This window comes from Clupea harengus, chromosome 1 (genome assembly GCF_900700415.2).
Source record: "Clupea harengus chromosome 1, Ch_v2.0.2, whole genome shotgun sequence".
Taxonomy (NCBI): domain Eukaryota; kingdom Metazoa; phylum Chordata; class Actinopteri; order Clupeiformes; family Clupeidae; genus Clupea; species Clupea harengus.
In genome coordinates, this window is record NC_045152.1 from 14024928 (window position 1) to 14042427 (window position 17500).

Sequence of the window (17500 nt, forward strand, 5' to 3'; positions counted from 1 at the left end):
GTCCTCCTTCATCTCTCTCCTCTTCCTCTCCATTCAAACTCCAAATTCAAGCAAGTGTTTACTGGCGTCGCTGTGTACCAGAACCCATTCAATCTCTCCAGACATTAAGACAGTACATCTCTCTCCCTCCTCCTCTCTCTCTCCAACCCCACCCTTGTCAGGTGGATCCGCGGTGAGCATTTCCGGTATAAGTTCACGGCGCCGGGCGGTGTGAGTGCGTCTCAGGGCATGTGGTGGGCCCGCAGGCGCATCGGCCCGTACTTCCCCCCCGTCAACGTCACCTCTCTCAGGAACTACTTCCAGTCTCGCGACTGGCCCCTCCCGGAGTCCTACTGACGTGACCTCTGACCCAGGAAGTGGAAGCTGGACAAGTGAGACACCTGTGGATCGATTCTCTGGCTCTCCCCCCCCCGTCCCTCTCCACTTGCTTCAGTGCCAAAGGGTTTTGGGTTCAATGAGGAGGTGTTACACTGTGAAGAACTGTCTACAAATCGATTAGGTCAAGGTGGAGATGCCTAATTAGGAAGCAAAATGTGTGGAACGTAGAAATGGACCAAATGCAGGGATTTTATGTGACATTTATGAGTTTAACAGTGTACCATATAATTCTGTACTGTTCTGTACATATACCGTGCAGTAAAAGGAGCCATGAGACATTGGTTATCTTGGGATATATATCAACTATATTATATTAATTACACAATATTATTTTCCTTTGCAATGCATGGGTCAGCCTACAGTGGGCAGTGTGGAACATTCTCACACGGTTTGAGTGTCCTTACATGATTGTGAATGGAGAGAGTAACTTGCAGAACATTAGTAGAAGAACCCAGTTTCTAATATATTTGTTATTGTCATGTTTTGATACTTTGTAAGCCTATCTTGACCACTCATCTCGACCTAGTGAATGTAAGAAGGTCATTAATAATCATATCATCATTGGGACCAATCTGTGTGTCAGACCTGTTTTTTCTTACTTGTGCATGTGTGTGTGTGTCTGTATGTTTGGCGTGTGTGTGTTTGTGTGTGTCTGCGTCTGGATGTGCGTTGGTGTTGTTTTGTATGGGTATGCGTGCGTATGTGTGCTGTGCTTGTCTATTGCCCTCTGTGTGTGTGTGTGTGTGTGTGTGTGTGTTTGTGCCTATGTGTGTGTGCTTTTGCGTCCTTCAGTATGTGATTTGGAGTGTGTCTAGTTTCAGCTGGTCTAGACACACAACATCTGCTTATGCCAGAGAGATAGACTGAGGGAGAGAAAGAGAGCGAGAGAGAGAAAGAGAGAAAGAGAGAAAGAGAGAGAGAGAGAGAGACTCAACAATGAAAAATGGAAAAGAGTAATGAGCTCGAGGACCAGAGACAGAGGGAGAGAGAGAAGCTGACGGATTGAATCTGATTTCTAGATATCTAATGGCCATGTCCTTGAGCTGTCATATGGCCCTCTGTGTGTGTGTGTGTGTGTGTGTGTGCTGTCATATAGACTGCAGAACAGTCAGCACAGTTTATGTCTGTAGAGCGCTCTCTGTAAAACCCTTTAGTGTAAATCTATGTTTGCCTGTTTGTTACAGAAAAGCCAGTGACACACTGAGCCAGAGATAAATCATTGGCATCCTATAACAGTCGCAATAACTAACTCAGTAAATCTGACCTCATGACGTGGAATCCATTTTGTTTATATAAAATATTTTGTTGTGATTTTTAATGTGATTATGTCAAATGGGTGGCTATTGCTGTAGTTGTCGGCCTGTTGTAGCCTGAAAGCTGCTTTGAAAATTCCCTTAAAGCAACACAATGCAACAATTTGCCATTTTATGAAATATGTTTTTATAGGCAACTAGTATCTGACTATTAGCTAGATGATACTAGACGATATTTTGGTGTCATCTTCACATTTATTCTGATGGTATATGGCCATGTGAAGACAGGTAGGCACGTGTCATTCCCACAATCCATCCAGGATATGAACAATGTAGATCCGGGCTGGAACATCCTGCGAAAATGAAAAAAAAAGCTTTCAAAATGTAAAATTGCCAGCTATATCACCAAAAGACACTAATTAGCATGTCAGCGAGGTTTTATCAGTGCCATTTGAGCTGTTGGTGCTGTCTGCAAGGCTTTTACATGCATAGCTTTCTTGTTTAGACGAAAGCTCCTTACTGCTGCTTTAAAATGACACTAGGAGCTTGTTTGCAGGTAAGTTAAAGAGCAGCGGCCCTGCAGGAGCGCAGTCACACGTGGCTAGACTCCAGTATCAGGTGCTTTTTCGGTCAAAATCCAGCGCTTCTGTACTGTGCATCACTTGCCTAATAAAGATGCGCCGTCCTTGAAAGAAGCATTTAGTCTGTGTAGCTTTCACATAGGCTAATTCAAATACCATAATAATTCAAGCCCGTACATAAAAGGTGTAGGGTAATTACGAAACGAACATTGCCAAGTGCAGAGTTTGTGATGAAAAAGTGGGGGAAACAAGCCTCGGTGCCTTTAAACGCTCGCGTGGTCGACAAAAAGAAACCTCGCCTTGTGCGCGAGAGAGCTAGGAGAGCTACACTAGCGATAGGCGCTGGATGAGCTCGTGCGCTCCGAGCTCATTACAGTAGCGACTGGTGCTGACGCTCGGCGCGCGACCACTGGGACACGTCGCTCTAGGAAGAACCGCGCGACATCACCTGTGTGCACTCGCGCAAACACAGCCATCACAAATCTCACGGCGGAGAATCGCCCGTTGTTGTCAAGAACGAAGAACCGCAGGAGTATCAAAGTCGCAGGTGCTTCTGTGGGCTCGCTAGACTTATGGGAACAAGCATCAACCCGAAAGACCACGGGTGAAAGTTGTGTTGATTTCGAAGAGACACCCAGGAACCAAAGTGTCGTTTGCCTCTTATATTTAACGTAGCTACATGATTCACTAGTTGGGGAAACAAGCCTACTTTGATAACATCTCGAACCAGAAACGGAGGTCCTTACGCACGGCAAGATGTCCAGGAAAAAGCCGGCCAAAGGCAAGGCGGGGAGCAGCACACCTACAGCCTCCCCCAACAGCAAAGAGAGCTGCAGAAGTGCTAAAGGTGCCGCTGCCTCAGGTCAAACCAACGGGGTGATCCACCCCAGCCGGCCGTCTCTCAGCAACAGTGGCGAGTTCTACGACCTCGCTTTCAAGGTGGGTTCATCTCAGTTTTAGAGATATACTTGGATTTTGTCAGGTTACACCAGCATAAACTCCCACTGTACCACCTGTGAGAGGAGAAGGAAAAGAAAAATACAGTACTGTGCTTTAGCCAACAAGCTATTAAAACGTCCATTTGGTTGGTTAGGACATTTTAAATGACATGTGGATTTGTATGTAATTTATATGATCCCAAAGCTACATTTAAATGTCTTATGTGTTTATATTAGGACATATGTCGTTTTACCATGAATTGATTTAAGTTTTTTGGGTTTCTGACCCATATTTCTTGCCGTCCGTTTTACCGTCTGGACTTGAGCCTCCGAGCATCATTGATCTAGCTTAAATGTCATAAAACGCGCGAGTGACAGCTGTGTCAACACCGAGGAGTCGAGGCAGCCCCGCGCTGGCTATTCAACGCGTCACTGAACAAACAGCAGCTCGGGGCGGATGTGGTCTCCCGGTGCGGATGTGGTCTCACGGTGCATGTCGGGTTTGTGCCCGCTTGACTGGCCTCAGGAGTGAAGGACTGAAGATTGAACTGGGGTCCAGGGTTAGCTGATCGCTCGGTCACACAGACACATAAATCACAGAGCTCAGATTACTTGGGCGGGCGCAACAACAACTTTATGATGATGGTCTTGAGAAAGACAAAGATTCTCTGGATGTTATGGATTGTAACATTAAAATGTTTTCCAAGGAGCATTTTGGTGACAGAAGGTTATTTAAAGTCTAAAATTGGTATTAAACTCACAGACAGGTAACACTAAGAACACTAAGTGTTCCTCTGTGGAACAAAGCAGCTTGACATGGTATTGAGTATTGATTACGGAATTGATCCCGGTCAGTACTGCCTTGGATGGTTGTGGATATATATATTTCCAAATTTAGTTGTACTGTATGTTCTGGCCCAAAGCTGGGCATCAGCCCCCTCCCAGTGTCAGACACTATCTGGGCCTTCTCCCATTTGTAGAGTGATTGGGCTGTGAGAGGGCTGCATGATTGCGTTTTCCAATTATTGTCTTTCCCTTGCCGTGTGGTGCGGAGTCAGAGCACACTCCTGCTGTATTATTCTACCTGACGCTGCTGTGTGTGTGTGTGTGTGTGTGTGTGTGTGTGTGTGTGTGTGTGTGTGTGTGTTCTCCCTCCCCATCCACACTCCTGGTGTATTATTCTACCTGACGCTGCTGTGTTCTCCCTGCTCATCCACACTCCTGGTGTGTGTGTGTGTGTGTGTGTGTGTGTGTGTGTGTGTGTGTGTGTGTGTGTGTGTGTGTGTGTGTGTGTGTGTGTGTGTGTGTGTGTGTGTGTGTGTGTGTGTGTGGTGTGTGTGTGTGTTCCCCCTGCCCATCCACTCCTGGTGTATTAGTCTACCTGACGCTGCTGCTGTGTTCTCCCTGCCCATCCACTCCTCTGGTCTGGTCTGGTGTGTGTGTGTGTGTGTGTGTGTGTGGATGTGTGTATGTGGATGTGGACTAGACACTATTCTTTGTTGATGGGGACCGGACTGTACAGAGGAGAAAGATATATGGAGAGATGAGTGTAAAAAAAAGAGAAAAACAGGATGAGGGAGAGGAGACAGCAGGGGAATAAAGGGATAGAGATAGGGGAGGAGAAGGAGAGGATAAAGGATGAGAGGAGAGAGGTGTGAAAGGAGGGGAAAAAGAGAAGAGAAAAGGGAAGAGACAGATAGAGAGAGAAGCTGAAGGATGGAAGGAGAGAGGTGCAGGCAGGAGGGAAGAGAAGACAGGCAGACAGGATGAGAGGAGAAAGCTGGAGAGAAGAAAGGAGAGAGGAGGAGAGAGAGGGGGAGAGGAGGAGAGAGAGACAGGAGAGGAGGGATGTGAGCTGAGGGGAACACTGTATGAGAAAAGAAAACCAAAATACAGGTGGAGAAACAGAGAAGATGGAGATGGAGGAGGAGTAGGAGATGGAGGAGAAGAAGGAGATGGAGGAGGAGATGAAGATGGAGGAGGAGATGGAGATGGATGAGGAGATGATGAAGATGGAGGAGGAGAAGGAGGAGGAGAATATGAGGATCAGGAGCAGTGAAATGATCTTGGTGTAATGTGTCTCTGAGCTGAAGGTGTGAATCTAAATGACTGGAGAATGCAAGAACATGGGGAGCAGAGAAAAGAAGAACAGAAGAGGCAGAGGAGGGCAGGAGAGGAAGGGAGGAGAGGGAAGGATAGAAGAGAGAAAGAGGCAGTGAGGAGAGGTGGAGAGAGGAGAGAGGAGGGCATAGGTAAGAGACGAGTGCTGTCTGAGCTGATCGTTTGAATCCTGATGAGTTCAGTGTGCTGTTCCCTCCTCCACACACCTGTCTGTGTCTTTGAAGTACATGTGCTGGGACTCTCTCTCTGACACACACACACACGCACATACACACATACACACTTAGCACTCACGCACATACACATACACACACACGCACATACGCACATACACACATACACACTTAGCACTCACGCACATACACACACACATACACACACACACGCGCACATACAAACACACACGCGCACATACACACACACACACAAATGCACACACATATATTTATACACATGCTCACATTCACTGCCACATGCAAACACACACACACACACTCATGTGTCAGTATCTGAATGAATAAGTACCCCCTGAGCAGTTGAGGCTGTAGAGGTGGCTGCGGGCATGAAAACTGAATCTGCTCATCATAAACTGGTTAATGATGTTTGAGTTTCTCTAGGGCTTGGGGTGTGGGGAAGCTGCTGTCTGAAGGTGGAGATGATGGACAGATGCTTTATATAGTGTGAGAGTTAATGTAATGGAGTAAACCTTGTTATTTTATTAATGTAATGGAGTAAACCTTGTTCTTTTATTAATGTAAAGGGGTAAACCCTGTTATTTTATTAATGTAAAGGGGTAAACCCTGTTATTTTATTAATGTAAAGGAGTAAACCCTGTTATTTTATTAATGTAAAGGGGTAAACCCTGTTCTTTTATTGATGTAATGGAGTAAACCCTGTTATTTTATTAATGTAAAGGGGTAAACCCTGTTCTTTTATTGATGTAATGGAGTAAACCCTGTTATTTTATTGATGTAAAGGGGTAAACCCTGTTCTTTTATGTGTGTGTGTGTGTGTAGGTGATGCTAGTGGGAGACTCTGGAGTGGGGAAGACGTGTCTGCTGGTGCGGTTTAAAGATGGTGCCTTCCTGGCCGGCAGCTTCATCTCCACCGTGGGGATCGACTTCAGAGTAAGACACCCCATCCTCCTCATCTGTCACACACACACACACACACACACACACACACACACACACACACACACACACACACACACACACACACACACACACACTCGCACGCGCAATGTGTGACATGTTACCAATGCTGAGAGGTGACCTAAAACTATCTGTCTATGTCTATCAAACTAACATGAAACAGTTGTATTCTGTCTTTTGGCTCGTAAACATGTATATTTAGTCCTCTAGTCGATTCTCTTCTCAGCCACTGGATGAGCCAGGGTTAGGGTTAGGGTGCTGCTTTAGACGTTGCAGTAGCACTACTAAACACATAAGCACAAACAATGCTTTAGCAGTAGCACTACTAAACACATAAGCACAAACAATGCTTTAGACGTAGCAGTAGCACTACTAAACACATAAGCACAAACAATGCTTTAGACGTAGCAGTAGCACTACTAAACACATAAGCACAAACAATGCTTTAGACGTAGCCGTAGCACTACTACATACATAAGCACAAACAATGCTTTAGATGTAGCCGTAGCACTACTAAACACATGAGCACAAATAATGCTGCAATGGCATAAGCGGTCCATGTGCCGGGCAGGTAAAGGCAGTGGTGTATAAAGTACCCAAAAGCCATACTTGAGTAAAAGTAAAGATACCTTACTGGAAAATGACTAAAGTAAAAGTAACCTTTTAGAATACTACTTGAGTAAAAGTATTAAAGTATCTGATCTTTACTGTACTTAAGTATCAGGTAATTTTCTGATATTAAATGTACTTAAGTATTGAAAGTAAAAGTACAAGTAAATGCTGTTTATAAAAAAGCAAAGGGTCAGAATTTTGAGAATTATGAAGTTTATTCCGACTAGAATGAGCATACTTATAAACTGGGCCTTATTTGAACACAATTTTAACACAATAGGCAATACTAAAGCAGCACATTGTAACATTTTGTGAATGGGCAACCTAATCCTGAGTATCCCAAGGTATGCATAAGGCACAACCTGAGAGCAATAACCTGTCGATCTGATACAAAGCCATAGCATTACATCAGGATCATCAGTTTTACAAGCAAGTTATCAGTACAGTGACTGTGAAATACTTTTAGCAACATGCACACACATCCCTTGAATAATAATGTTACTAGCAGCTATCTTGCTCCACACTGCTACGTTACTGTACTGTACTTTAGATTGTCACCATCCTAGCTAGCTAGCTAGATACCTCGCCAGAGATGGAATAAATAATAACAATAATCTTTGTATGATAGGTAGCTAGCTTGAAATATTATAAAGATGTTACCCAGCGGTGAAAGAACATGACTAGTGTACAAGTTTGTGCTGGTGGCATTTAATGAAGAGGTCCTGGGGTTTCTCATTTTTTGATTAGGACCTGTATGCTTTTGCTTCGATTACTGTTGTGTCCCCTTCGTTGTTGATCTTAATGTTTTGGATATATCCTTCCACTGCATATTGCAGTCCATTTTGCCTTGTTCTGGAGGATATCGCGGAGATATTACTTCAAAAAGAATCACTGACACTGACAGACAGTGTTGTGCATGAACAAGTTCAAAAGACGTAGCAACCGTAACTAAGGGGGCGGGGCTTTTACGAACGGTCAATAGCGCATTAACGTGCGCTAGGACCACTGATTCGCCAAACCTGCTTGCAGTCTGTGTTCTACCACAGTCCCCGTCGTTGGTCTCATCACTCTCATGGTTCATTTTTTTTCTAAAGATGATTTGAATTTGTAACGAGTAACGAAGGCTTCAGGGGAAATGTATCGGAGTAAAAGTATCAGTTTTCTTTGCAAAATGTAGCGAAGTAAAAGTAAAAGTGAACAGAAATATAAGTAGTAAAGTAAAGTACAGATATAAAAAAAAACGACTTAAGTACAGTAACGAAGTATTTCTACTTCGTTACTATACAACACTGGGTAAAGGAACACATCCATGTGTGTGTACATGCACGCCTGCGTTCACGCTTGAGTTCTAAAGGTGTGTGGAGTTTAATGAGTTCTAAAGGTGTGTGTAGTTTAATGAGTTCTAAAGGTGTGTGTTTTGTGTTTGATGTTTAATACATGACGTGGGTGTATAGGGCACATCTATATGTTATATAAGAGTCCTAAATGTTTGCTTAAGTTTGGTGATATGAAAGATGAGGGTCATTCAGATACTGCCGCGTGTGTGTGTGTGTGTGTGTGTGTGTGTGTGTGTGTGTGTGTGTGTGTGTGTGTGTGTGTGTGTGTGAAGTGGAGGTAGCAAAGCTCTCAAGGCAGATTTATGCATGTATGCATATTTGTGTGTGTGTGTGTGTGTGTGTGCGCGTGGGTGCATGCGTGTGTGTGTGTGTGTGCGCGTGCGTGGGTGGGTGCATGCGTGTGTGTGTGTGTGTGTCTGTGTGTCCATTATTCTCTGATCTCTAGGGAGAACCTGAAACACGCGCACACACACACAAATACAAATCACACCTTCCACCCACACGTACATATTGACAAGAACATGTAGACACACACACACACACACACACACACACACATACAAACACACACACACACAGATAGACAATCAGACAGCCACCCACTCTCCTAAGCCAGACAGATTGATGACAAAACGCGTGCAAGTGTGTGTGTTTGCGTGTGTGTGTGTGTGTGTGTGTGTGTGTGTGTGTGTGTGTGTGTATGCACAGATAGGTGTGTGTGTAAGTGTGTGTCTTTATAGTACAAGCAGCTTCGGGGAGTTTTGCAACTTAAGAAAGAACAGCCTGGACACATGCTGCTGTTAACCCATTTAACTACCTCCACACACACACACACAAACACACACAAACACACACACACACACACACACCCTCTCTTAGTGACCTTCTCTTTTTATTCTCCCTTTGTCCCTGTCTTCTTCTGCTCTTTCATTTTATTCCTCCATCTCCCTCCCTCCCTCCCTCCCTCTCTCAATCTCCCCCCTCCCTCTCTCTCTCCTCTGTCCTGTATTTTCTGCTGTTCCTGCAGTGTCTAGCCAGTTTAATCATTAACATGTTTCCCAGGGCAGTAGTCTTCACACACACACACACACACACACACACACACACACACACACACACACACACACACACAAACACACAAACAAACAAACAAACAAACAAACAAACGCATGCATATGTGTGGATGTGGTCCCAGTCCAGTTGTCTGACAGCAGTGCTCTGAACCCTGACAATCCCACACACAGAGAGAGAGAGAGAGAGAGAGAGAGAGAGAGAGAGAGAGAGAGAGAGAGAGAGAGAGAGAGAGAGAGAGAGAGAGAGAGAGAGAGAGAGAGAGAGACTGTGTGTGTATGTGTGTGTCACTGTCAGGGACATCCTTTTTTGTGCACATTTCACCTTTGACATGATCGCTTCCCCTCCTCTCATCTCCTGCTATGAGTCATCAGTTGGCAGTGTGTGTTTTAAGATTCTTCAGTGTGTGTTTTTAGATTCTTCAGTGTGTGTTTTTAGATTCTTCAGTGTGTGTTTTTAGATTCTTCAGTGTGTGTGTTGATTCTTCAGTGTGTGTTTTTAGATTCTTCAGTGTGTGTTTTTAGATTCTTCAGTGTGTATTTTTAGATTCTTCAGTGTGTGTTTTTAGATTATTCAGTGTGTGTGTGTTAAGATTCTTCAGTGTGTGTTTTTACATTCTTCAGTGTGTGTTTTTACATTCTTCAGTGTGTGTTTTTACATTCTTCAGTGTGTGTGTTACATTCTTCAGTGTGTGTTTTTACATTCTTCAGTGTGTGTTTTTACATTCTTCAGTGTGTGTTTTTAGATTCTTCAGTGTGTGTGTTAAGATTCTTCAGTGTGTGTTTTTACATTCTTCAGTGTGTGTTTTTAGATTCTTCAGTGTGTGTGTTACATTCTTCAGTGTGTGTTTTTACATTCTTCAGTGTGTGTTTTTAGATTCTTCAGTGTGTGTGTTAAGATTCTTCAGTGTGTGTTTTTACATTCTTCAGTGTGTGTTTTTAGATTCTTCAGTGTGTGTGTTAAGATTCTTCAGTGTGTGTTTTTAGATTCTTCAGTGTGTGTTTTTACATTCTTCAGTGTGTGTTTTTACATTCTTCAGTGTGTGTTTTTAGATTCTTCAGTGTGTGTTTTTAGATTCTTCAGTGTGTGTGTTAAGATTCTTCAGTGTGTGTTGTTACATTCTTCACTGTGTGTTTTTAGATTCTTCAGTGTGTGTGTTTAGATTCTTCAGTGTGTGTTTAGATCCTTCAGTGTGTGTTTTTTTTTTTTCAAAATGTGTTTATTGGTTTTTCTTTTTTTCCCCTTCCTTTCAAGGAAGAACAAGTTACAAATACAGTAAACATAAGAAACAAGCTACCTGACAAAAAATAAATAAATAAAAAATAATAATATTAATAATAATAATGATACAAATAAAATAAATTATATAAAATGACACACTCAAAACCAGATGGCACGTTCATTGGTACATTGGCAAGGGGTATTTAGACAGTGGGTTGCCCATCGATTGTACAGGGGTAATGTCTGTATGGTCACTTTAGAGCCCTAAGAAATTGAGGGCCCTTTACAAAGTCCAAGAATGAAGTCCACATTTCTTCAAACTGTGCATATTTTCCTTTCAGTGAATATGTTATTTTTTCCATGGCTATAACTTTTACAATGTCCTCTAGCCAGCCTTTGGTAGTCGGCCTCTGTATAGATTTCCAACATTTTGCAATAGTTCGTCTGGCTTGTAGTAGGCTTAGGGTAACCATCTTTCTGTTAGCTCTGTTGAGATTAATGTCCTTTGGTATGAGTCCCAAAACGCACATTCTTGGGCACATAGGAAGAGTCGCCCCTGATGTATTTGAGAGTGTCTCAACAACCTCCCTCCAAAATTCTAGTACTTTTGAACAGGACCATAAACAATGGAAAAGAGTCCCTTTATGCGTTTCACATTTAATACATACATCAGGAATATTCTCATTGAAATGATTCAAAAGCTCAGGAGTGATATACAGCCTCATGGACCATTTATACTGCAACAGTCTGAAACCTGAATTAGATGATTGTGTTTGTGATAGGGTACAAATATTTTGCCATTCAGACCCAGTTATCTCCTCCCCTAAGTCTGCACACCAAGCAAGTCTCTTGTCCTCTGATGTCTCTGGTGACCCAGATGACAAAATCTTATAAAAGATGGAAATAAGTCTTCTCTGGTGAGGGCTTTTTACAATTTTTTCTACTGCTGAGAGGTCAGGTATTGAGAACTTTTTTTGGGTCTTATAGATGAAGTCTCTGACTTGTAGGTATTTGAAGAAATGTTTAGCGGGTATGTCAAATTGTTTTCTGATATCTTCAAATTGCATGAGAACATCCTCCTGAAAGAGATCTGCTATTTGGCCAATACCTTTGTCTGCCCATAGTTTAAATCCCTTGTCTTTTGCCCCTGGATAAAAATTGTTGTTTCCCCAAATGGGTGTGAACTGTGAAAGCTTAAGGGGAACCTTTAGGTAGCTATGAACGTCATGCCAAACACGAATGGAGTTGGAAACAAATGGGTTACCTGTGAATTTCTTTAGTTTATCCGGTTTATCTGAGTATAGATACATATGAAGAGGTATATTGGCTGAAGTCTCTCTTTCCATTTCCACCCATGAGAGGGATGGACTGGGTCTGAACCAGAAGGAGGTTGTCCAAAGCTGGCATGCCCAGTAGTACCATTTGAGGTTGGGGAGTTTCAACCCTCCCCTGTCATATGGCAGATATAGTAGAGAGAGGCGTAATCTTGCTCGTCTGTTACTCCATATGAAATTTCTGAAGACTTTGGTCATATTTGAGAAGAAGTTTGTTGGAGGTGGAAGTGGTATGCATTGGAATAAGTAAAGAAATTTAGGTAGGACATTCATTTTGAGGATATTAATCCTGCCAATCATTGAAATTGGCATTGTTGTCCATCTGTTAATAAGGTTAGTCACTCCTGATATCACTGGGCTATAGTTAGTGGATACAAGGTCCTCTGTTGATTGAGTAATTTTGATGCCCAAATAAGTAAAACTAGAAGTATTCCTAAATGTGGTTTGTATTGGGGGACAACTTCTCTGATTGTTTAAGAAAGAGGATGTTTGACTTGGATTCATTCAGTTTATATCCTGAAATTGATCCAAAAGTATTTATTAATCTAAGGAGATTTGGAATAGAGCACTTTAGCTGGGTCAGGAACAAAACTATGTCGTCTGCGAATAATCCTATTTTATTCTCCACATTCCCTATTGTGATACCTGTTATACTGCTGTTTTGTCTAATTGCGATTGCAAGTGGCTCGATTGCTAATGCAAACAGAAGGGGCGAAAGGGGGCACCCCTGTCTGGTCCCTCGTTGGAGTTTGAAGGGTTCGGAGGTTTAAAAATTTGTCATGACTGACGCGCTTGGGGAGTGATATAACATTTTCACGCACTTACAGATGTATTCCCCAAACCCAAACCGCTGAAGCACTTCAAAAAGATAATTGTGTTCCACCCTGTCAAACGCTTTTTCAGCATCCAGGGAGACTATTGCTGTGTCTGGGCTTTCCTTCCTCACATCTATAATATTTAGTAGTCTTCGAATATTATGGAAACCTTGACGACCCTTTATGAAACCATTTTGGTCAGAGGTGATCAGAGAAGGAAGATGGTTTTCAAGATGTCTCGCAAACACCTTTGCTATAATCTTAGCATCTGAGTTTATTAGTGAAATAGGACGATATGACCCACATTTTATGTGGGGTTTATCTGGCTTTAGAATCAGTGTTATTAAGGCCTTTGATAAGGAAGGTGGTAAATGTTCGGCTTCAATTGATTCGACTAACATATCAAAGAGGGGTGGCACAAGCATCTCCTTAAAGCATTTGTAGATGTCAATGGGTAGACCAGAAGGACCGGAAGCTTTCCCTCCGTTCATATGGGACAGCGCTTCAAACAGTTCCTCCTTTGTAATGGGAGAGTCTAGCTCCTCTTTAACCCTTTCCTCTAAAGTTGGAATGGAAAGCTGATCCAAAAAGGGGTGTAGGTCATTAGTATCCGGGGACTCTGACGTATAAAGGTTCATATAATATTTTTGAAAAGCTCTGTTAATTTCTGCTGGATTAGTTGTTGTCCCACTTTCAGTTTCAATCTCAGTGATAGCCCTTTCATTTTGCAGTGTTTTAATCCTCCAAGCTAGTAATTTACCCGCTGATTCTCCCTGATCATAATACGTCTGCTTTAACCGAGTGATACTGTTTAAGGCCTTACTTGCTGTGACATTATTATATTTAGCCCTTAATTCTGAGAGCCTCTGTAGATTCTCCGGTGTATTATTCACTGAGAGCTCCCTTTCTAGGTCTTTAATATCTTGCTCAAGTTCAGTCATAAGGAGATGGGTCTTATTTGTATTGCTACTAGTATAAGAAGTTGCTGCCCCTGGAAGCCTGAATGCTTGGTCGATGGCAGGTGGAATCGGGAAATTTTCTTGACCAAGGAGGTCGGGTAGCCACATGTTGAGGAAGGACACCAGGTCACCTTTCTCTGTGCCCTCTGGCAAGCCCACCAGTCTCAAATTCAGGCGGCGCTGGCGGTTCTCCATGGTCTCCACTGATCTGGTGAGTGCTAGCATCTTTCTTTGAGTGGTTGCAGAAACGTTAGCTAGGTTGTTCAATTGGTCCTCAGCGGAACTTATACGGGTTTCTGCCCCACTTAGTCTTTCGGAGAAGGAGTCTAAGGCTTCTTTGATCTCGTGGTTTGAGGTGATAACTTCTTTGAGCTGGGCAGAGAAGTCTTTCCGAAGAGCGTGAATAGCTGCTAAAATTCCATCCTCCCTAGCTTGGGTTTCTGGGGCTTCAGCTAGCCCATGAGCTAACTCCAAATCGCCATCTCTCTTCTTCTCTTTACCTCTTGAACTGGGTTTACTCGACTTCATTTTGGATCCTACTGATATCTTGCACTTATATTACTCGACTAAGACTTTTTACATCATCAAACGAACAGGTTTACTTTTATATGTGATATATTTCACCGGAGCACATGGGTTCTGCGACTTCTCACGTCCACGTCATGACCGGAACTCCCCAGTGTGTGTTTTTAGATTCTTCAGTGTGTGTTTTTAGATTCTTCAGTGTGTGTTTGTAGATTCTTCAGTGTGTGTTTAGATTCTTCAGTGTGTGTGTGTTAAGATTTTTCAGTGTGTGTTTTTAGATTCTTCAGTGTGTGTTGTTACATTCTTCAGTGTGTGTTTTTAGATTCTTTAGTGTGTGTTGTAGGGCTGTCAACGAATATTCTAAATTCGAATATATATTCGAATAGTTGTTAAAAATAGAATTTCGAATGTGAAAATTAATATTCGAATGTAAAAAAAAAACAAAAAAAAACAGCGGCAGCACTGTCTGCTTTGCGGGTGGGCGCACGCCTGAGATCAGGGACAGGTCACAGGAGTCTCACTGTCTGGCACAGAGTCACTGCTGACAGTTGACTTGCGAGATGCAGAAAGTGTAGAATCCAGCTTGACCGCAGCAGAGAAAGTGATTGTAACCCCCAAACATCTAAAGAGTGATGTCTGGAAATATTTCGGATTTTGGTCAGTTGATGGTAAACTTGTTGAGCCTACAGCTAAAGTAGTGTATAAGCTATGTAAGCTAAAGTTAGCTTACCATTCAACAACTAGCAACTTGAGGCTACATCTCCACATTTTGGAGATGTAGCCTCAAGTTGCTAGTTGTTGAATGGTAACCTAACTCTAGCTTACACACTACTTTAGCTGTAGGCTCAACAAGTTGCCTCACTGCTGACAGTTGACTTGGTGGTAGATGGCAGAAAGTGCAGAACCCTGCTTGACCGCAGCAGAGAAAGTGATTGTAACCCCCAAAAATCTAAAGAGTGATGTCTGGAAATATTTCGGATTTTTGGCAGTTGATTGTACACTTGTTGAGCCTACAGATAAAGTAGTGTGTAAGCTATGTAAGCTAGCGTTAGCTTACCATTCAACAACTAGCAACGTGAGGCTACATCTCCAAAATGTGCATCCAAGTGAATACGGCATAATATGTGGAACTTCAGCGAAACAGCCACGTTTGGATACATATTTTGCGCCGTCCGTCACAAGTTCGTTGCCTGCGGCACGACAGGAGGCCTGCACGCAAAAATTGATTTCGTTCATATGCAAGGACATGAGGGCGACCAGTGTGGTGGATGGGATAGGCTTCAGGGAGTTCTGTGAAGCACTGGAACCGAGGTACCGTATCCCTTGTTGTCGTTCATTTAAACCGCTATGCGCAGAGAGCGAGGCGGTGCGGGAGAGGCAGAGAGAGGGAGAAAGAAAGAGTGCGAGTGTGTGCAAGCTCTGCGGTCTTGGCCATTAGTTAATTTACGTATTTTTGTGTAGGTAATATGTTGTTAAATATGTTTAAACTTAAATAAATTACCTATACAAGTAGTTATGTCTCGTTGTATTAATTTGTCCTGTTATTGACGTGCCTAATGCGCAACCAGAAATTCGAATATGTTCGAATATATGTGTTTTTTTAAAGCGAATATTCGAACGTCATTTTTGAGCCATTTTGACAGCCCTAGTGTGTTGTTACATTCTTCAGTGCGACCCTAGCTCCTTTAGTAAACTCCTCATAAAAAGTTTGGAAACGTTATTTCGGTCGATTATTCCTCCCCTTTAATAATACCAATTGGTATTGTATTTTATATCGTTGGAAAGCCTGATTAGTCACCTTTACAACGAGGTACAACTTGTAAGGATCGTGCATTCGTGGAATGAGCAACACAGCTAACCGTGTGGGTAGCGGCCCAAAAAAATGTGCCAAAATCCCCTGCAATATTCTTCTGTTGGTATTCAGTGAGATATCGGAATGAGATTCTGGAGCCAGTGGCGATCCCATATCTCCAGAATCTGGGACCTAACTCCATCCTCCAGGATGACAACGCTCGCCCCCACAGAGGCAGGATCATCACAGAGTACCTCCAATATTGCAGGGGATTTTGGCACATTTTTTTGGGCCGCTACCCACACCGTTAGCTGTGTTGCTCATTCCACGAATGCACGATCCTTACAAGATATAAAATACAATACCAATTGGTATTAATAAAGGGGAGGAATAATCGACCGAAATAAAGTTTCCGAACTTTTTTTGAGGAGTTTATGTTAGTGGTGTGTTCTTGATGTGTGTTCTTCATTTCATAGTTCCTTTGATGTGCTGTCAGTTCATTTCTGTGTGTGATCCGTGTGTATTCAGTGCAGTGTGTGTGTGTGATCCGTGTGTGTTCAGTGCAGTGTGTGTGTGATCCGTGTGTGTTCAGTGCAGTGTGTGTGTGTGATCCGTGTGTGTTCAGTGCAGTCGCGTCAGAGAGTGTGAAATCACAGCTCTGTTCATCCTGTTTCATGACCCCAGGTGTGTGTGTCCGTGTGTGTGTGTGAGTGTGTGTCCGTGCATGTCCGTGTGTGTATCCGACTGCTGAAATTGCTTTTAATTTGATATAAATGTCTGACTGTCTGAGTGACATGAGTTCAGCAGCTGGGCTAATGGTGCCATCAAACTCACCTCTCTTCTGCTGCACTGCCCCACACACACACACACACACACACACACACACGCACACGCACACGCACACGCACACGCACACACACACATGCACAGAAAGACACACAAACACACTCACACACACACACACACACATACACACACACACGCACACACACACATGCACAGAAAGACACACAAACACACTCACACACACACACACACACATACACACGCACACGCACACACACATGCACAGAAAGACACACAATCACACACACACACACGCACAGAAAGACACACAAACACACTCACACACACACACAGAAAGACACACAACACACACGCACACACACACATGCACACATTGACATACACACACACACATACACGCAGATACACACACACACACACACACACTCACACGCACACACACACATGGACACATTGACATACACACACACACACACACACATACACGCACATACACGCACACACACACACACACACACACACACGCACATGCACAGAAAGACACACAAACACACTCACACGCACGCACGCACGCACACACACGCACACACACACACACACAT

The 17500-nt window shown here is 43.2% G+C and overlaps 2 protein-coding genes across 4 annotated transcripts in view; both read left to right on the forward strand.

Moving 5' to 3' along the window:
* Positions 1 to 949, forward strand: part of lmf1 (lipase maturation factor 1) — a 56902-nt gene extending 55953 nt beyond the window's left edge. Inside the window, exon 11 of the mRNA XM_012823228.3 lies at positions 162 to 949. Coding sequence (XP_012678682.1) covers positions 162 to 336 — 175 coding nt within the window. The 3' untranslated portion in view covers positions 337 to 949. The remainder of the gene's footprint in view (positions 1 to 161) is intronic.
* A 1435-nt stretch (positions 950 to 2384) lies between these two features.
* Positions 2385 to 17500, forward strand: part of LOC105896463 (ras-related protein Rab-26) — an 89749-nt gene continuing 74633 nt past the window's right edge. The window contains exons 1-2 of one of the 3 annotated variants that reach the window (XM_031568333.2): positions 2385 to 3151; positions 6288 to 6398. In XM_031568333.2, coding sequence (XP_031424193.1) covers positions 2969 to 3151; positions 6288 to 6398 — 294 coding nt within the window. In that variant the 5' untranslated portion in view covers positions 2385 to 2968. The remainder of the gene's footprint in view (positions 3152 to 6287; positions 6399 to 17500) is intronic. The other 2 variants (XM_031568328.2, XM_031568323.2) reach the window with 2 other exon arrangements.